Source organism: Protopterus annectens, chromosome 11.part0 (genome assembly GCF_019279795.1).
Source record: "Protopterus annectens isolate FY-2018-M chromosome 11.part0, PAN1.0, whole genome shotgun sequence".
Taxonomy (NCBI): Eukaryota; Metazoa; Chordata; order Ceratodontiformes; family Protopteridae; genus Protopterus; species Protopterus annectens.
In genome coordinates, this window is record NC_056745.1 from 1122545685 (window position 1) to 1122566909 (window position 21225).

At 44.3% G+C, this 21225-nt stretch overlaps 1 protein-coding gene across 1 annotated transcript in view; it reads right to left on the bottom strand.

Moving 5' to 3' along the window:
* KDM7A (lysine demethylase 7A) overlaps positions 1-21225 on the bottom strand; it is a 1445788-nt gene that overhangs the window by 384190 nt on the left and 1040373 nt on the right. Inside the window, exon 14 of the mRNA XM_044087282.1 lies at positions 5175-5302. Within this exon, the coding sequence (XP_043943217.1) occupies positions 5175-5302 (128 nt within the window). The remainder of the gene's footprint in view (positions 1-5174; positions 5303-21225) is intronic.

Below are 21225 nucleotides of genomic sequence, written 5' to 3' on the forward strand. Positions count from 1 at the left end.
CTGACGACCTGACGTCATGTAAGAAGAGACAGCAATCGACGTAGGACCCAAGACTTTGTTAATCTTGTTAAGACTGAGGGCTTCTACAAGCAGATAACCCAAAAGTAATGACTGCAACAGTGAAACACGAAGAACATCCATTGTTGTCTCAGCCAGAAAAGCATATAGGAAAAGATTTGTCCATTTGAAGGAGAAAGTGTTCACTTTTCCATGTTCCTGTCTGTTGGGTTCTGGGGTAGAACCTGTAGAGTTTCTGTTTTGGTGAAAGGCAAAGAAGTCTACTGAGGGAACTCGCTACTGTCAGGTTACATCCAGGAATTTATTTCTCTCTCTCCAACATGCATTCATTGCGGTCTAGAAGATCACTGCTTAGAGAGTTTGCTAGGTTACTGTTCTGCCCCAGAATCCAGGATGCTGTAAGTGTTGGTCTCAGTTCCTGTGTAAACATCCAAATCTTCATTTCGAGACTGTACAAGGGATAGGAGAAAGAACCCCCCCCCCGCTTATGTTTTATGTCCAAATTTGTAAGTTTCTAGGGCCAAAATTGTGCTGAAAGGCTTTCATGGCCAAGTAAACAGCTAACATCTCTTTTTGGTTTATATGCAGCTTCCACTGGTCTGGTATACTGATGCCCTGCACCTTCATTGGGCCTAGGTGAGCTCCCCAGACTATATCTGAACTGTCTGTGGTGATGGTCTTATCTGCCATAGACAGAGAGACAGAGAATTTTGCCCCTGGATTCTGTAAGATGTGTTTTTCCACCACAGTACTTTTTTAAGCATGGAAGAGGAGGTACAAGAGTTTCCAGGGGTTCAGAGTGTTGTTCCCAAGTATTTTTCAGGAACCACTGAAGCTTTCTCATGTGTAGCTTTGCTAGAGGGATTGAGAGTATGCAGGATGCTTATAAATTTCCTTGCTGAGATTTGCTGCTTTGGCAGCAAGCTGATCAAGTAAGACATCTTGTCCTGGGGTAGGAAGGTTTATTGCAGCACAGAATCTGTGAGTACCCCCCCCCCCCCCCAAAAAAAAAAATAAGAATCATTGTTTGGGACTTGTGGAAGTTTAAGGTGAGATTGATCTTTTGGAAGCAGTTTAAGGTGACCTGCAAGATGTTTACAGAGTCTCTGTTGTGGATATTCAATGAATGACAGTCATCCAACTACGAGTAAATATACACCCTTAGGGTTCTGCAATGGTCTACAAGCAGACATTTAGTAAATACTCTGGGAGCAGGATCTAAACCAAATGATAAAGCACAAAATTGGTAATGCACACCTGCTGCCACAAAGCACAAGTATTTCCTGTGATTGTTTGCAATAGGGACAAGGAGGTAGACATCTTTCAGATGCAGAGGAATCATGCAGGTATCCTGAAATATCATGCAGAATATTTTTTGCAATGCTAGCATTTTTGAATTTTAGGACACACAGGGACTTGTTTAGCCTTAACAGGTCTAAGCTAGATCTCCATGTGCCTTCTTTTCTTGGGACAAGATGAATCTTTCAGTAGAAGTCTTTTCCCTCCTGACCCAGAGGAACAGGCTTAAATGGACCCTAATTTTACAAAGTCTAGAGGATTGGAGTTGAAGAGTTTCTCCTGCTCTTTTGGGGTTTTTGACATTCCTAGAAAGAGAATTTCCCTTAACAGAGTGGAGCCACCCCTCTCTATGATGTGGAATACCCCCTGGTCTTTGGTGATGAGCCTCTGTTGATGTATAAAGGACAGTTTGCCTGTCAGAAGGTTGAGAGAGGGGCTGGGAAGAGAAGGACTCAGAGGTTGAACATCGTCACAGTTGCCATTCTCTATGATGTGTACGCTCTTTGGAGCTTCCTGCTCTTTGAATTTGCTCTGGTTTGTCACCTCCGAAGCTGTCTGGATCTCTTAGCATAAGGAGTCCTCACCCCCTTTGTCCTGTCTAGAGCTGAAAGGCCATGGTTTAAAAGGGTTGTTGTTGTGTCTTTCGGCTTTTTCCGGTTATGGGTCGCCACAGCGGAACTCTGGTCCGCTAATGATTGGCAGTAGATTTTTATGTGCCGAGTTGCCGGCCCTGACGCACAACCTTCAACGAAGGTACGCCCATTCACACATGTCTCCACACGGAAGATGCTCTAGCTGAAAATCGAACCGGACAACGTCTTACTGTGAGGCGACAACGCTACCGCAGCACCACCAAAAGGGTAATTTCTAATATTCCTAGGTGCAAGGGAAAGTTAAAATTCATTCAGTGTCTATTTGTTTTCCTCTCCAGCTTCTCAAATACTTTTTCAGCTGGGGTCCAAAAAGAAACTCTTTGTCTAGAGGAGCATCCCAGTGTTCGGCTACACCTGGTCTGAGAGAGGTTGTGTCTGGTGCCAGGCATGCCTGCGAATGATGACTGAACCTGTGACAGCTGCTCTGCATGATACATCATAGCCACATTTTGAAGAATGTCTGGAGACCTGCAAGGATGCTTTGTAATCTCCCAAATTTCTTTAGACAAAGTTTTGTCAGAAATAGTCTCTGCCTTAGAAATAATTTGGTCTTGTAAGGACTTTAGTTTAACGTATGGAATCAGCAATTAGGCTGCCTCATAGATAGGGCAGCAGAAGTATAAGCTTTGTTGCCAAATTTAATAGTCTACTTTCCCTATCATTAGGCAGGGGCTGTCTAGTTGCACCCTTTGATGCCTCTTTAGTGGATTCTGAGAGAACTACTGTGGTATCAAGGCTTCTTACAGAGGTGCTTATAAGAGTGAAGCATTCTACAAAAACAATCAGGCTTCCTGGGAGCAGGTAAATAACTTGGTTGACTTTTTCGAAACAGTCACCAAGGCCATTGATGAGGGAAAGGCAGTCCACACAGCCTACCTTGACCTGGCAAAGGCTTTCGACACAATACCCCACTCGGGTATCATTGAAAAACTCACCAGCTTAAATGTAAACCCATACGTCACAAGATGGGTTGCAAACTGGCTAAGTGACAGAACCCACAGGGTCAGAGTTGCTGGCGCCATGTCAGACTCAAAGCCTGTCACAAGTGGTGTCCCACAGGGCTCAGTCCTGGGCCCACTCTTGTTCGGCATCTACTTTTCAGAAGTACAAGCAAACACAGGAGGATTATGGCTGACAAAGTTTGCAGATGACTGCAAACTGGGCACCATAGTTGAAAACCCATTTGACACAGATATCCTTCAGAAGGGTCTCATAGAGACAGATAACTGGTGCCAGAGCCATGGCCTAAAGTTAAACGCCAAAAAATGCATAGTCATACCCTTCGGGAAAAACAAGGTTACCCCTAGTTACCATATAGGTGGCAATCCACTAAGCACAGAAGAGGTTATCAGGGATCTGGGGACCCAGGTTGACAGTAACCTTTCGTTTGACACTCACGTTGCCAAAGTAGTTAGGAAGACCTTCTACATTGCCCACCTGATCATGAAGGGATTCACATCTAGATCAAGGGAAGTCATTGTTCCCCTGTACTCATCACTCATCAGACCAATGATTGAGTACAATGCCCCATTTGGAATGTATCTGACCAGACACCTGCAGCAATTGGAAAGGCCCCAAAAGTTCCTCACCAAAAGGATAAAGGGTCTCAAAAATATGTCTTATGCTGCCCAACTGAAGGAACTCCAGCTCTACTCAGTCGCTTACCGTCTACTCAGAGGTGACCTGTGCCTGACATACAAGGCCATGTCCAACCCGGAATTAATGAACATGCTTCACCTCAAAAAATCTAAATCCATCAGAACTACAAGGGCAGGAGACTTAAACCTTAACACGGCTATTAATAGGACGTGCTGGAGGGACAGATTCATCACCCAGAGACTCCCTATGCTGTGGAACAAAATCCCGGTACATGTGAGGCAGAGTACCTCGCTGGCTTTCTTCAAGAGAAATCTTGACCAATGGATGGGAGATCGCAGGTATACCCCAGGGATAACCTCAGTGTCACTGCTGGACAGAGGCACAGCAAAATAATGGGCTTAGTATTCTTTCAAACTAAAGGGGTGGCGAAAGTCACAAAACTCTGGGCTGGGCTTATACGTGCCCTAGGGCAGATAGCCTAGTATGAACCTATGAACCTAAAAGAAATGTCTCCAAAGATGTCATCAAGCTCTACATACACTGGAGGGATAGCCAGTGGTAAGTGGATGGTAAGTTCCTTATAAAGTTATCCCAAAAGGAAAGCTCCTCTGGGGGAGGCAGAAAAGAGGGTTTCAGAGTCCAAGTAAGGATAGGGCTGGGGTGGGAGTAAGACAACTCCTCATCTTCACAGCTTGAGGAATCAGATTATACTTGAAAAGCCACATTCCTACTCCTTTTGGAGGGGGAGACTTCAGGGACAGTGGTCTCTGTGGCTGGGTTTCCTGAATTTCATGAAGGCCATGAATTCCTGGGCTATTTACAAAAAGTCCTAGGCCTTGACTGGAGCTGGAGTGGATGAGGGCAAGTTATACTGACTGTTTTAGGTTTATGAATCCATTTAATGAAGATAACCTGACGGTGTAGTTAGTTAACTGACCATGACCTCAGGTTGAGGAAGGTAATGTGTGTGAGTAGTCAGTCAACAGTGGCATGGACTAAGTTGTTGGTGATATCCTCTGTGTCTTTTTCCTTGTATTTATCTTTGCGTTTTTAGAAATGATGCTGGTGGACACCAAGGGTTACAAAGACAGCAAGGGAGCTGAAACAGAGAAGTCCGTATGACCTGCTAAGACTTCAGCTCTGCGTTTGAGAGTCTTCACTCAGAATTTAGCACAATCAGGACAACTAGACGAGGCCTCACACAGAACAGACACAAAGAATGAAAATCTTTACGTGGGATTTACTTCCCACACTTCAAGCAATTATTATTTTTTAATCATACAGGAAAATCCCCAATGGGGTAGTTATCTGACTGGTAGATTGAAAGAACGACCTGAAGACAAACTGAAAGGGCATTGTAAACATGAAGAAGTGCATCAGATTGCATGGCTAGAAAGAGTTGAGGATGGCACTGATGGCTGCCCTTCTTACACCATGACATCTGCATATCAGTCCACTGGCTATGGACAAAGCAAAGACTCTGGAAATCAGGCTGGTCACAAGCTTCTGCACAGCAGGAAGACCCAAGGATCAGTACTGCAACACTGACTACTAAGAAAATTAACAAACACAAAATCGGTGTGAATCTGAACAGTTTACATTTACCGGATTATTCGACCATTAGAAAGCAGCAAACGAAGATGGTTGTTCCTGCTTTTCCATTCAGGCACTGTAGAAGATGGCTGCAAATCTTTGTTAAACTTCTCACTTAGCCGAGATTCACACAAGTCCTCCTAAAAAAATGCAAGACAAAAATGTTAAGGGTCCACAAACCACTGAAATTTTCACATGGGAAGAAAATAGTAAATCTTCTGTTTTTTTTTTTTTTTCCAGATGTATACATATAATGGAGATTACTCGACACAGATCACAGGCTTCGATTATTTCTGCTGTGTACATATGCACGGGGCAGACTTCAGGCCTCCATTTTTTTTTTTTTTATCTACAACACTGAAAATGCTTCCACTTACATAAAGCAGCTTACATGCGTGGCCAAACCCATCCCTAAAAACTGCACACACTCAGTAATCATTATCTGCCTTACACAGGCAATACAATAACCCGTAATCTTTGAACAGCAGCAGCATGCTTCCACACAACAAATCAACAAGTGTTACTTAAAGAAAGCTAGAGTGCACAATTACACATGTACTTAATTATCAAAAACAAACTATTAAAGCAAAGTACAGTTGTGTACACTTACCATAAATGTAGATGTTTGAGTGTATTCACTGTTGCAGTCATTACATTTGGGTAATCTGCTGGCAGGTTGCCCTCAGTCGGCCTGAATTCCAAAGTCTTGGGTCCTGCGTTGGTTGCTGTCTCCTCTTCCATGACGTCAGGTTGTCAGGGGTATAAAACATGCAGCCGACGCTATTTTCTTTAGTTTTTCTTGCCCCGGATGTCAGGTGCCCCCAAAAAGGTAGCAAAAAAAAAAAAAAAAGATATATATATATATATATATATACACACACACACACACACACACACACACACACACATCAATATAAACTTTACCTTCATCTACAAGCAAATACAGCACATAGGTTTGTAGAAGATAGAGAAGGAAAGATAAACTCCAGAATGAAAGGGGGATGGCAGGAGGGTAACCTGGACTGCAACAGTGAATACACTCGAACATCTACATTTATGTTAAGTGTACACAACTGTACTATGTTCTTCGTGTTTCACTGTTGCAGTCATTACATTTGGGTAGAATCCCAAAGCTATGGTTAGGAAGCTGGAGCTAAACAGCATTAGGTGCGGCTATAAGGCCCTGCAGAACTGCAGTGACAAAGCCTACCCTGGACTTAGAGTAGAGGCAAATGATAATGCTTTGTAAAGGTATGAACAGAACTCCAAGTAGCAGCCTCTAGAACGTCTTTGGTTGGTACTCCTCTGTGAAAGGCTGCAGTTCTGGTGGAATGAGACCTAACGCCCTTGGGCACAGGTTTACCATGGTGTAAGTAGCAGAAACGGATGCAGTGGCTTATCCACTTTGAAATTGTCTGGTTTGAAATAGCCTTGCCTTCTGATCCTGCAACATATGTCACTAGTAATTGCTCAGTTTTTCTTAGAGCTTTAGTTCTGCTCAAGTAGAATCTTAGCTGTCTGTGTATGTCCAAGGAGTGCAGAATTCACTCCCCCTTGTTCTGCGGATTTGGATATAAGGTTGGCAGATGAATTTGAATTGTTTGGTTAAGAGCCACACTGGAAATGACCTTAGGCATAAATGTTGGATTTGTCCTCAGAGACACCCTGTCTGGGTAAAATATGATAAAAGGCTCTACAGCCATGAGGGCCTGTAGCTCTGAAACTCTTCTTGTTGAAGTAATTGCTAGTAGCAGAGTTGTTTTCCATAAGAACTTTATATCAGCGGTAGCAGCTGGTTCAAATGGAGGCAGGGTGAGCTTTTCCAATACATAATTGAGGTCACATGCAGGTAATGGTGATCTTCTAGGAGGCCTTAAATTTTTGGCTCCTCTAAGACGCTGCTTAGTAAAGGATGATAAAAGATTGGTGGTTCTGTACTGTAATGAGCCGAAATGGCAGAGGCATGGATTTTAACTGATGAGAAAGATAGGCCTTTATCAAGCATCTCAGTTAAGTATTGTAATATCTGAGGAATATTTGGTTCTGCTGTATCAGTTCCTTGTGCTCGATTCCAAGCACAGAATCTCTTCCATTTATCAGCATAAGATTTTCTAGTACTATGCCTTCTGGCTTCCAAAATGACATCCATCACAGCTTTACCGAGAGGAGCTGTTTGTATAACTACATGATCAGTGTCTGGAGTTGATTGTGCAGGATCTGATTGTTTTGCTGGGACAGTACTTGAGGTCTTTGAGGTAAGGTCCAAGCTGGGTATTGAGACAAGTTCCTTAGGACTGGGTACCAGTATTGGCGGGGTCAGTCCGGGGCAATTAATATCATCTTTGGTTTCTCTTGTCTGACTTTTAGGAGGACCTTGGAAAGAAGAGGCAGAGGAGGAAAGGCGTAAACTGACAGGTTTTTCCAACTGAAGGAAAGGGCGTCCACTTTCCATGCTTGTCTGTGATAAGTCCTTGTGCAGAATCTTTTCAATTGATACTTTTGAGGAGAGGCAAATAGATCTATGTCTGGGCTCCCCCATTTCTCTGTTATCATGCTGAAGACTTGTGGATTTAGTTTCCACTCATGAGGGTCCATAAGGTTTCTGCTTAAATCGTCTGCCAGAGTATTTTGCTTTCCTGGCAGGAATTGAGCTTGAAGATGTATTTTGGTAGGTCAAAGCTGTGTCCCACAGTGCCATGGCTAATCTGCAAAGGGGGTATATGAGTGTGTGCCCCTTGCTTGTTTATGTAACACATGACCGTGGTGTTGTCCGTCTTTATCAGTAGTTGTCTTGGATGAAGTAAGTCCTTGAAGGCTGTTAAAGCATTTTGAACAGCTAGCATCTCTTTCTGGTTGATATGTAGATGCATTTGTTTTTGGGTCCATATGCCCTGAATGCATCTTCCTGCCATGTGGGCCCCCCAGGCATAATCTGATGCATCTGTTGTTAAGGTTTGGCTGACAGGGGGTATAGCGAAGGCTTGTCCCATGTTTTGGTGACATGTCTTTGCCCACCATAGAAATTCCTGTTGTAGGCAGAGTATGAGAGGAATCATTGTTTCCAGACTGTGAGAATGTTGACTCCATAAACCTTTTAGGTACCATTGAAGTTTCCTCCTTTGCAGTCTTGCATATGGAATCAGTAGGAAGCAGGATGCCATGAAGCCCAAAGCCTGCAGAATTTGTCTTGCAGATAACTGTTTTTTTGTTGCCATCAGTTTGAAGTAAGTAGTCAGTTGCCTTTGCTTGTCTGGCGTGAGGTAAGCCATCTGGGCAGTTGTATTCAAGCTTGCACCCAGGAATGTTATCTTTTGATAGGGTACCAGTTGTGATTTCTTTTTGTTTATTGTGTACCCTAAGCATGTTAGAAGCTTTTTCACAAACGCCAGGTGTAAGAATGTCCTTGCTCTCTGCTTGAATGAGACAGTCGTCCAAGTAAGGGAATATTTGTATGCTTTTTTGTCTACAAAATGCAATTACTGGTGCCAGGCACTTTGTGAAGACCCTGGGCGTAGTAGATAAGCCAAAGGGCAGTGCAGAGAATTGGTAATGCATTAAGCCAGCCTTGAATCTGAGGTATCTTCTGCACGATTGTCTTATTGGGACATGCAGGTATGCCTCTTTTAGGTCTAATGTCACCAGCCAAGCATTCTTGCCCAGCATTGGTAGAAGCTGCTGCAAAGTCAACATTTTGAAGTTTGGAATGTCCAGGTATGTGTTCAAAATTGATAAATCCAGTATTGGCCGCCAGGCCTTGTCCTTTCTGGGTACCAAGAACAGTCTTGAGTAAAAACCTTGTCCTTTTTCCTGTTCTGGTACTGGTTGAATGGCCCCCATATCCATGAGGGACGTAACCTGTTTCTGTGCCCCTGCCCATTGATTTTTGGGCAGATCTGGCCAACCGTTTGCCATTGGCAGAATGTGGAAATGGAATCTGTATCCCTGTGATACTATGCTTAGTACCCACTTGTCCTGGGTTAACTGCCAATTTTGAGCAAAAAGTGCTAATTTTCCCCCTAAGGGTGCTGCCAAAAGATAAGTGCTTGGTGTAGGCAGAGGGAAGTCATTGGGACTGTTTTCTGTAGGTTTGCGCTTTATCTCCTCCTGATTTGGAGGTAGATGCGCCCCATTGCTTTGACCTGTATGAATCTTGCACCTGGTATCTGGAACCGTTTGGACGTTTGGATTTGCCCCTTTGAGCTCTGTCTGACACAGGAAAGGACCAATTTTTTGTAGGCCAGTGTCTACTGAATCTTGGTGGCTGCACTTGTAAGAAATCTTTAACACTTTGCATAGACTTAGCTTTGCCTTCCATTTTCTTTAAGATCTATTCTACCTTAATACCAAACAGAGTATCATGCTGTAAAGGTGCATCTAGCAATTTAGCTTTAACATGATCAGGCAAATTTTGTTCTTTTAACCAGGCATGCCTCCTAATCACAGATCCAGTAACTGCAGCCCTGCAAGAGGCCTCTAAGGAGTCAAAACCACATTGCAAAGTATGCTTTCCAACCTGTTCAGCTGCATGCAATAATTCCTGCAATTCTTTATTTTCTGCACATTCAGAAATCAACATCATTTTCTGTTTGAGCAATCCCATAACATGTTGATACTTAAGCATATGAAATTGACAGTTTAATGCTCTAACTGCCAAGGCTGCAGATGTATAAACCTTTTTTCCCCATCTGTCTAGAGCCCTTGAATCTCTGTCAGAGGGGGTAGGATTTTTTGCTGTTGAGGCCTTAACACCATTTGGACCCTGTGAAATAGTTTCAGGATCAGCAGCAGGGTTTCTAAATAAAATTTTATGCGAGTCAGGGACCCTGTAATATCTGTCAGGCCTGTGCTGAGGGAGAAGAAGGAAATCCCTGAGCCTCTTTTTTGATTCTGAGAAGTCTTGACTCTCCCAGTGAAAATGTTCCCTCAAAGTATGCAAGGTTTCTCCAAATGAATAATCCTCAGGAGATGCAGATGGAATAGACTCCTCAGCATCAGAATCCTCATAAGGAGGCATATATAATTCCTGATCAGAAGAAATACAAACCTGATCTGAAGATTCATAATCAGTGTCTTGCCTAGGCCTCTTATCTGGAGGGGGATGGGTACCCCTGATCAAGGCAATAAGGTCTTCAGCCATTTTGATCATAATGTTTTTTTTAGGCATAGAGGCCTGTACACGTGGCTCATGCATCAGTTTTTTAGTTTTAGAAGTTGCTTTTGTCTTTGGTTTTGCAGCTGTCGTCGGTTTAATATACAAATGTTGAGGTCTGAATACACCCTCAGAAGCCAGTGCCTGCTCAGAGGCTCTGGACCCATCCGAGGGAGATACATCCATTGGTCTAATACCTTGAGTATCTTGCGGCATGCTGGACTCCACATGGGTGTTGGTAGAGGCCTGCGACTCAAAGGTAGCGGGTATCAGGGGCTGCGAAAGCACCTCACTGAGTACCGGCGAACCGACGACTGGCTTAGGAGAAGCTTCATCGTCGGTTTTGGATCTCGACTGCCTTTCTCTGTCCTTTTCTTTGCGTTTTTTTATGTAATTTGGTAGTCGGATTGCTATCCGACATTTCTGGGTAGTTAAATCTGTTTACAAAATACTTTGAGGCAAAACCGACGCTTAATAGTGCGTTGGTTAAATCTAGCACAAAACCGACAGCCAGGCATGTTGTGATCAGGGCCTAGGCAAGGAATACAGTACAAATGGAAATCCTTATGAGGTATTTGCTTCCCACAAGAAATAAAATTATTAACTTTTTCTGGCATCGGTATGGAGCAAGAAAAAAGTTTCCCCAACGCGGTACTTAGCTTTAGTGAAGACTTCGGTTCTGAAACTCAAACTCGCATATTTCAGTAGTCGGCTGACCGGCACTTGCGAAATGCTTCTGCTTCGGGCACCGCGCAGCAAGAAAGACTAAAGAAAATGGTGTCGGCTGCATGTTTTATACCCCTGATGACCTGACGTCATGAAAGAGGAGACAGCAACCAATGCAGGACCCAAGACATTGGAATTCAGGCCGACTGAGGGCAACCTGCCAGCAGATTACCCAAATGTAATGACTGCAACAGTGAAACACGAAGAACATCAACCTTTACAGTGCACAAACATCCAAGGGCTGAATGCCCATGATCAACCCAGGAGAGCAGGACTTTGACTCAAAATTTCATTGACTTGGGCATAAACAGCATTCCAGGTGTACGGAGGGATGGCTGGAAGAAAATGTCAGTGATCTGCCTGCTCCTTTGGCCATAGGATGGGTGAGGAATTCCCTTCTAATAACTACACTTGTGTTGCAGACCAAAGAAAATCATTGGTTTACTGTTGAATCTTAAGGGAATAGTGCAGGGACTTGAAAACCAGATATTAGTGTGTAGACATGCAACTGTTAAAAACGGTATCAGTTTAGGGGGGGGGACGACGACACACATTTTAAACAGGTCAGTTTCAGCAATGTTGTGTGTAAAACCACAGAATGAGCCGTAACACAGATTACCTAAAACACAGAGTGCCTACTTGTATTATATATGGTGTTTCTGAAGGTAATATCTTGCTTTCTGAGTGTTGTGCCATTCTTTGAACAGATTAACACCACCAGTTCTCAAGGGACTGATGGTGCATGTTACTTTTATCTTGAATCTGCTATGATGTTTAACAACATTCCACACAGGGGAACAACTGCCAAATTAAAAAGCATTAAATACCAAATCACATACTACTGAGTGGATGAAACACTGGTTAAGCAACTGGATGCATCAAATAAGGGTGGAGGATCCCTTATCTGCCACAGCGGGATGTCAGTGGTGCACACAGGGCTCTATACTAGGGCCACTTCTTTTGGACTACTCTTCTTAGATAAGGAAATGGACTCCAGAGAAAGTACAGTTTTGTACCTACCATAAATGTAGATGTCCGATAGGTATGCAACTGCAGTCCTTACATATGGGTTGTCCTGCCTCAGGCAGCCCTCGGTCGGCCTTTATAAAGTCTGGGTCCGGCGTCGGCTGATGTCGCCTCCACCCCGAAGTCAGACCGGCTGGGGTATAAAAGCATCAGCCGACGCCATCTTCCTCAGTGTTTCTTGCCCCAGATGCCAGGTGCCCTCCAAGGAAGGCTAAATTTAGAACTGGATAAAATTTCCAGACACACACAATAGCAATAAACAGATACACCATAACAGATATCCCCAGCTAAGTATAAAAGAAGGGAAGTGGACCCAATACACAGAGGGGTAGGAGGGAGGGAAAACCTGACTGCAGTTGCATATCTATCGGACATCTACATTTATGGTAGGTACAAAACTGTACTATGTCCTTCAAGAATGCAACTGCAGTCCTTACATATGGGTTGAATACCATAGCCAAGCTGGGGGTGGTAGGCTCTAAGATAAGGATGGTGTAGCTAAAATGCCCTGCAGGACTGCCGAAGCAAAGCCTGCTCGGGATCTGGAATATAAAGGCAGGTTGTAGTGCTTGGAAAATGTATGCATGGAGCTCCATGTAGCAGCTTCTAGAATGTCCTTTGTAGCCACCCCTCTTAGGAAGGCTGTGGAGGTGGCTGTAGCTCTGGTGGAGTGTGGCCTGATATTGACTGGCACACCCTTTCCATGGAAAGAATAACAGAATCTGATGCAATGTCCAAACCATTCTGAAATTGTTTGTTTGGAAATTGCCTTTCCTTGCACTCCAGGAGCGTATGCTACAAACAGTTGATCAAACTTTCTGTTGGCCTTTGTTCTGTCCAAGTAGTAGCGTAGTTGTCTGTGTATGTCCAGAGTGTGCAGTAGCTTTTCCCCTTTATTTTGAGGATTGGGGAAGAAAGTAGGCAGGTGAATTGCTTGATTTAGAGACACCCTGGATATCACTTTTGGCATAAAAGAAGGATTGGTTCTTAAAGAAACCCTGTCCTGATGAAAAATGAGGAATGGAGGTACTGCCATGAGGGCCTGTATCTCCGAAACTCTTCTTGCTGAAGTAATTGCCAACAGGAAAACTGTTTTCCAGGAGAGAAATTGCAATTCTGAAGATGCTGCTGGTTCAAAAGGAGGAAGAGTTAATTTTTCCAACACAAAGTTGAGGTCCCATGCAGGCACTGGTGGTTTTCTGGGAGGTTTGATATTCTTTATCCCTCTTAGAAATTGTCTTAGCAAAGGATGTGAAAACACAGGTGGATCAGTGTTGTATTTTGCTGAAATTGCTGAAGCGTGTATTTTTATGGAGGAATAGGAAAGTCCATTATGCAGCATTTCTGCCAAGTATTCCAGTATCTGTGGGATGCTCATTACTGATGCATCCTGTCCCCTGTTGGTATTCCAAATGTTGAATCTTTTCCATTTGGCTGAATAAGTCTTTCTGGTGGAAGGTCTGCGTGCTTCCAATAATATCTGTTGAACTTCCTTGGAGAGAGATATGGGGAGAAATCATGGAACCCTCCAAGCTGTCAGCTGCAGAGTTTGCAGGTTGGGATGAACCGTCCTGTAATTGTGTTGAGTCAAGAGTAGAGGCCATTGAGGCAGGGGCCACGGCTTTGTGCAAGCTATGCTCCTTAGTAATGGGTACCAGTGCTGCCTTGGCCAATCTGGAGCTATTAAGATGCCTTTCGGTTGCTCTGCTTTGATCTTCAGTAACACCTTGGTCATTAATGGTAGAGGTGGGAATGCATAGATTGTTAGAGAGTTCCAGCTGAATGAGAGAGCATCTATTCTCCAGGCTTGTGGATGGTGTGTCCTCGAGCAGAACTTTTTCAGATGATGATTGAGGTGGGAGGCAAAGAGATCTATGTCCGGCCTTCCCCATGCATGAGTTATTTGTGCAAAAATGTCTGGATGCAACATCCATTCGTGCGGGTCCAGGATGTTTCTGCTTAGACTGTCCGCCAGAACATTGTCCCTGCCCGGAACAAACTGGGATTGCAGCTGTATGTTCAGTTTCAGGGACTCTTCCCAAAGAGTCATTGTTAGTCTGCAAAGGGGGTAAGAATGAGTACCTCCCTGCTTGTTTATGTACCACATAACAGTGGTGTTGTCTGTCTTTATTAGCAGATGACCTTGTTGAAGATATTTTCCGAAGGCCTCGATTGCATGAATCACTGCTAACATCTCTTTTTGATTGATGTGTAGATGTACTTCCTGGGGGGCCCATTGCCCTTGAATGCATCTGCCCTCCATGTGCGCCCCCCAACCATGGTCTGAGGCGTCTGTTGTAATGGTTTGGCTTGTTTGAGGTTTGTTGAAAGGCATACCTTTGTTTAACTGGCTTGCTTGGGCCCACCACAAAAATTCCCTTTGTAGATATGGGATGAGTGGGATAATTGCTTCTAAGTTGTGGCTGTGTTGAGACCATAAACTTTTTAGGTACCATTGTAGTTTTCCCATGTGTAGTCTTGCCAGTGGAATCAGTAGAATGCAAGATGCCATGAAACCCAGGGCCTGCAGGATTTTCCTTGCAGTCATCTGGGTGAGCTTTGCTAGGCTTTTGAAGTAATGTGGTAATTGTTCTTGCTTCTCTTCTGTGAGGTAAACCATTTGTGATTCTGTGTCTAGTTTGGCTCCTAGAAAAATTATTTGTTGGGATGGCAGTAGTCTTGATTTTTGTAAGTTGACTGTGTATCACAAAGCCTGTAGTAAGTGAATGACATAATTCAAGTTTTTTTGTCAAGGCTTGTTTGCTGTCCGCTTGTATAAGGCAGTCGTCCAGGTAAGGGTATATTTGTATCCCCTGGAGTCTGCAGTGTGCAATTACTGATGCCAGGCATTTCGTGAATACTCTGGGCGCAGTAGATAAGCCAAAAGGCAATGCTGAGAATTGATAATGCTCTGACCCTGCAAGAAATCTGAGGTATCTTCTGCAACTGTGTCTGATTGGGACATGCAGGTATGCCTCCTTGAGGTCCAGAGTAACCAGCCAAGACCCCTTGCCCAGCATGGGAAGGAGTTGCTGTAGCGTCAGCATTTTGAATTTTGGTACAATGAGAAAAGTGTTTAGAGCGGACAAGTCCAGTACAGGCCTCCATTGCTTTTCTTTTCTTGGAACAAGGAACAGTCTTGAGTAAAATCCCTGGCCTTGTTCCGGAGGAGGAACCTTTTCTATTGCTTTGATTTGTATTAGCTTTGAAACTTGTTCGAATGCCTCTGCCCTTTGATTTTGTGGCAGGTTTGGCATGCCTTGTCTTGTTGGTAAAGTATGGAAGTGGAACCTGTAGCCTTGGTCTATTATGTCCAGAATCCATTTGTCCTTTGTTAAAATATGCCAATTTTTTGAAAATAAGGATAATTTTCTGCCTAAAGGTGCTTCTCTTTGAGCCTTGGTCGGCGGTGTCAAAGTCAAGTCATTGTGATTGTCCCTGTGGAGCAGGGGAAGTCCCTGCGCCACCTCTCTGATTAGTCAGTTGCCATTGGCGTCCCCTGTAGGAGCCTCTGTATTGCCCTCTTCCTCGGGCACGTCTGTTTTTTCCCCTTTGAAACTTGTCAGTGTGCGGAAAGGACCAATTCTTAGAAAGCCAATTCCTGCTGAACCTTGGTGGCTGAACCTGGAGGAAATCCTTGACTGTTTGCACTGATTTAGCCTTTTCCTCAATTGATTTCAACACATCCTGAGCATTAGCACCAAATAGCTTGTGCTTTTCCAGAGGTGCATCTAGAAGCTTTACTTTAACATGATCTGGCAATGCCTGTTCTTTTAACCATGCATGTCTACGTATGACTGCCCCTGTCATAGCTGCCCTACATGAAGCTTCCAATGCATTATTAACCACACTGAAGAAAATGATTGCTAACCTGCTGTGTGTTATGGACCAAATCCTGCAAGGCCATTCTATCTAAAGGCTCAGGAGAGGCTAACTTTTTCTGCAAATCATCCATCAAGAAATCCTGGTACTGAAACATATGCAAAAGGCAATTAAGGGCCCTCATGGCAAGAGTGGTTGAGGTATAAACTTTTTTGCCCCACCTCTCCAGGGACCTAGCTTCCCTGTCTGAGGGTAAAGGATTTTTGGCCGTGGATGTGGCCACCCCTTTGGGCCCCTGGGAAATAGTTTCTAGGTCTACAGAATGGGCCTTAAAGAAATGCTTGTGAGTTTCAGGAACCCTGTAGTATCTGTCCGGCTTGACAGGAGCAGGGGGGAGAGAATCAGGAGAAGCACTCGAGTCTGAGTACACATCATCCAGTACATCTAACACTGGAGGGATAGCTAAAGGCCTGTGTTGGGGAAGCTTAAGGAAGGTACGAAGCCGTTTCCTGGAGTCGGAGAATTCCTGACCTTGCCACTTAAAATGCTCTCTCATGGAGTGAAGAATTTCCCCAAAAGAAATATCCTCAGGAGGAGAGGCAGAATGGATGGATTCCTCCGCATCCGAATCCTCGTAGGCCTGGAAGGACTCTTCCTGGGTATCTGAGTGATCAGAGTCACCAGAGGCTTCATCTGAAGAAAGGGTGTCTCTGTATGCTCAACCCTAGGCCTTTTGTCTGAAGGTGGCTGAGAACCTCTGTCAGGATGGGCCTGAGAGCCTTTGATTAAGGAAATTAAATCTTCAGCTAAAGTCATGATTTGCTTATCAGAAGTGGGCTGAGGCAAAGCTTTAGGAGGGTGAGACTTAGCCTGGCTGGCAGCCTTAGCACGTGTGTAGGCCTTGATAGACATAGACATAGGGGGCCTAGCTGCCCCACGTGCAGGAGTAACCTTGTCCACCGGTATGGTCTCAGGCAAATCTTGGGTTTCAGTTTCTGGAGGAAAATCAACAACCGGCACCGGCGCAGTCTCCGGGGCCGGAGTGATCGGTAAAGCGGTGTCGTCGGTCCGGAGCGGTGGAACAACCGTCTCAGAAGAGACTGATGCACTCGCGGTAGTTTTTGGCGTGGAGTCGGTGGAAGTCGCGGGCCGAGAATGTCGGTCCCGGTCTTTCCGCTTTTTGGAAATATGAGGTGTCTGTTGTTCCGACGGCATGGTATAAGAGAATTTATCTCCAAAAAAGTCTTCAGCAAACTATGCCCAGCGCCTGAGTGTGCGCTTATTGAAGCAAGCACAGGCAGCACAGGCCGAGACGTCGTGGTCTGGGCCAAGGCAGGGGAGGCAGTAAGAATGGAAGTCCTTATGAGGTATTTGTTTACCACAAGACAAACAATTATTAACTTTTTCAGATTTTTCTGACATCGGCTGAGGCAAGAAAAGGTTCCCCAACGGGGTACTTAGCTTTTTGATGACTTCGGATACGAAAAACACAGGAGCTGACCGACCGGCACTTGCGAACTGCTTCTGCTTCGGGCACCGCGCGGCAAGAAAGACTGAGGAAGATGGCGTCGGCTGATGCTTTTATACCCCAGCCGGTCTGACGTCGGGGTGGAGGCGACATCAGCCGACGCCGGACCCAGACTTTGGAATCCGGCCGACCGAGGGCTGCCTGAGGCAGGACAACCCATATGTAAGGCTGCAGTTGCATTCTTGAAGGACATCTTAATATGCTGATGAATGTAAAGTCAGTGCCATACTTAAAAAAAAAAAAAAAAAAATTTTTTTTGGTCTCACCTTAATTACAATAAATGTAGTATAATGAGACAAATCAGAAATGGTATACATTAGGATTAGAAAATAAATGGTCATATCATAAAATATGACAGTATAGAATACAATGGTAGGCAGTTTAATGTCTGACCACAGTACTACACAGCAAAGTCAGAAGAGCACAGGGCATGTCAAACCCACTCCACAGAGAGAAATATTCCTTTATACATCAATGATATGACCTATTAATGAATACAGTGCTGCATTTTGCAACCTTCAAATCAGCCACATAACACCTTGAACAGGCACAGTTATTCCCTACTAGAAACGTCAGTAGGCTGGAAAATAAGAAGTTATGCACTCACCATAACGTTCCATGTTTGTTGTCCATCTTGGCTTCATTCATTGCTGGTTGGGTTCAAAACAGAGAATCGGTTCCGACTCGGCCTTATTCAAAAGCTCGAGAGCTTCCACCAGCTTGTGGTTATACCCTTATCCCATAATACTCGGGACCCAGATCTTGTTTGCAGAAAAACATAATTATCTCTAAACATGCCACCATATCCAAAAAAGACTAGGAAGAGATTCAGAGATATAATAACAAATTTTACAAGAAAACCACTCGATCCTCCAGGAGCGAAGGTGGGGGAAGGAGGGTGGGATGCAAGAATGAAGGCGAGATGGACAACAAACATGGAACGTTACGGTGAGTACATAACTTCTTAATGTTATGTTGTCCTATCTCACCTTCATTCATTGCTGGTTGGGACAGCGTCCCTAGCACCTTCTTTCTTGGGTGGCTCACGGGAAAAAACTCTTCAGAACAGTGGACCCAAAAGAGGCCCTGTTCCTGGAGGCCAAATCGACTTTGTAATGAGTGATAAAGGTATGAGGTTTTACCCATGTTGCTGCTGCACAAATGGAATCCACAGGCAGCCTTGCCTGGAAGGCAGATGAGGTTGATATAGCTCTTGTGGAATGGCCTTTCACTTTCCCTGGGAGTTCTCTGTTCGGAGATTTCTATGTATAAGTGGATACAGTCTGTAAGCCATTTAGAAAGTGTGACCTTTGATATTGGGGCCCCTTTCTTTTTGTCTGAAAAAGATACAAATAGCTGGTCAGATTTTCTGAAATCTTTTGTTCTATGCAGGTAGAAATGCAATTTTCTATGTACATCTAACTGGTGTAGTTTATATTCTGCCTTGTTGTCACAGTTTGAGAAAAAACAGTAAGTCAATGGACTGATTTATACTGGCCTCTGAACACATTTTTGGTAGGCATCAGGGGTTGGTTCGTAAGGAAACTATCTTTGTGAAAAGTCATGTACGAGTGGCGTACAAACAAAGCTTGAAGTTCAGACACTTATCTAGAAGACATCATGGCAACCAAGAGTGCTGTCTTCCACGACAAAAACTTTATTTCACATGATGATGCAGGTTCAAAGGGAGGAAGACTCAACAGACACGAGAACAAAATTTAGGTCCCATGGTGCTGGAGGTTCTTTCACTGAAGGCCTTAGTAAGAACGTACCCTTTAAGAATGCTTTACAAAGTCTGCGGGACATGATTTTTAGCCCTGTATCCCCGATATGATAGTTTCATATAGCAGATAATCGAACTCGAATTGTAGCCGCTGCTGCATCTTCATTAAAAAGCTTGGCCAGAAAGTCTAACAGTGCTGTTATGGGGGCAGTAAAAGGATCAATATGGTTGTAGAAAGCCTAACAAGAAAATCTCTTCCATTTGCCAGAATATAATTTCCTGGTTGATGCCTTACGAGATGAAATCAATATGTTTCCCTGCAGGGGAAATATTGGGGAGCCTGGCTATTTATAGAACTGGAGCAGCCAAGCTGTCAATTCGAGGGTTTTTATTGATGAATGAAGCATCCCTGGTGGATGAGTCAGGTCTGGAACTGGATCCAGAATCCATAGCTCCTCCTGGAGATGGGGACACAGAAAGTACAGCTGTGTACACTTACCATAAATGTAGATGTTCAAGTATATTCACTGTTAGCAGTCATTACACTTGGGTTATCTGCCTGCAGGTAGCACTTAGTCAGCCCAAATACCAGAGTCTTGGGATTTCTGTGTTGGATGCTGTTGCCTCATCCATGACGTCAGGTTGTCAGGAGTATAAAACATGCAGTCGACGCAATTACATCAGTTTTTCTTGCCCCCAAAATAGGAAGCAATCAAATGGTGTGGAACACCTCCAGTAAAAAGTAAATACCATTTCCATAAGATATGGGCAAAAAAGAGGATAGGCAGAAAGTATAAAAAGTCAGGGGGCTGGAGGGAGGGTAACCAGGACAGCAACAGTGAATACACTCAAACATCTACATTTATGGTAAGTGTACACAACTGTACTATGTTCTTCGTGTTTCACTGTTGCAGTCATCACACTTGAGTTGATTCCCAAAAGCTGAGGAAGGGTGGAGGCAGTCAAGAAGTAGTAGGGCTGGTTAGCAGGCCTTGTAAGAGTGCTGTGGCAAATCCAGCTCTGGATTTAGAAAAGATAGGTAAGTGGTAATGCTTGGTGAAGGTGTGTACAGAACTCCAGGTTGCAGCTTCCAGGATGTCCCTGGTAGGGACTCCCCTGAGAAAAGCTGTAGAGGTTGAGGTAGCCCAAGTGGAATGAGGCCTGATCCCCATGTGGGGTAGGTTTTCCATGGTGTTTGTAGCAGAAATGGATGCAGTGTGCTATCAATTTAGAAATAGTTTGTTTCAAAATGGCCTTGCCCTCTACCCCTGTAGCAAAGTTGACTAGCAGCAGGTCAGATTTTCTGAAAGGTTTAGTCCTGTCAAGGTAGAACCTGAGCTGTCTGTGCACGTCCAAGGAGTGAGTGCAGGATCCTTTCCCCTTTATTCTGAGGATTAGGAAAAAAATGTTGGCAAATGGACGGATTGGTTTAAAGTCACACTGGATATCACTTTGGGCATAAAAGATGGGTTAGTCTTGAGGGAAAGCCTGTCTGCATGGAAGATAATAAAGGGTTCCACAGCCATAAGGACCTGTAACTCAGACACCCTTCTTCCTGAAGTGATGGCTAACAGTAAGGCTGTTTTCCAAGAGAGGAATTTTAACTTTGCTGTAGCAGCAGGCTCAAAAGGGAGAAGCGTGAGCTTCTCTAGTACAAAGTTAAGGTCCCAAGCAGGAGTGGGAGCTCTCATTGGGGGTCTTAAATTCTTAGCTCCTCTCAGGAATGGCTTAATCAGAGGGTGAGAGAAGAGGGGTGGCTCAGAATTGTAATGAAGTGAGATGGCAGAGCTATAAATCTTAACTGATGAGAAGGATAGGCCTTTCTGGAGCAGCTCTGCTAGGTAATCTAGGATTTGAGACAAGGAGGGCACAACTGTGTCCTTCCCTTGAGAATGGCTCCAAGAACAGCATCTATTCGACTTTTCTGAATAGGATTTCCTAGTACTGGGCCTCCTGGCCTCATGAATAACATCCAGCACCTGTTTGTTGAGGGTTGCTGGGGATGTATTCAGGGAATAAGCCAGGCTGCCAAGTTCAGGGTTTGCAACTGAGGATGCAAAATTTGTCCCTCCTGCTGGGAAAGCAGAGA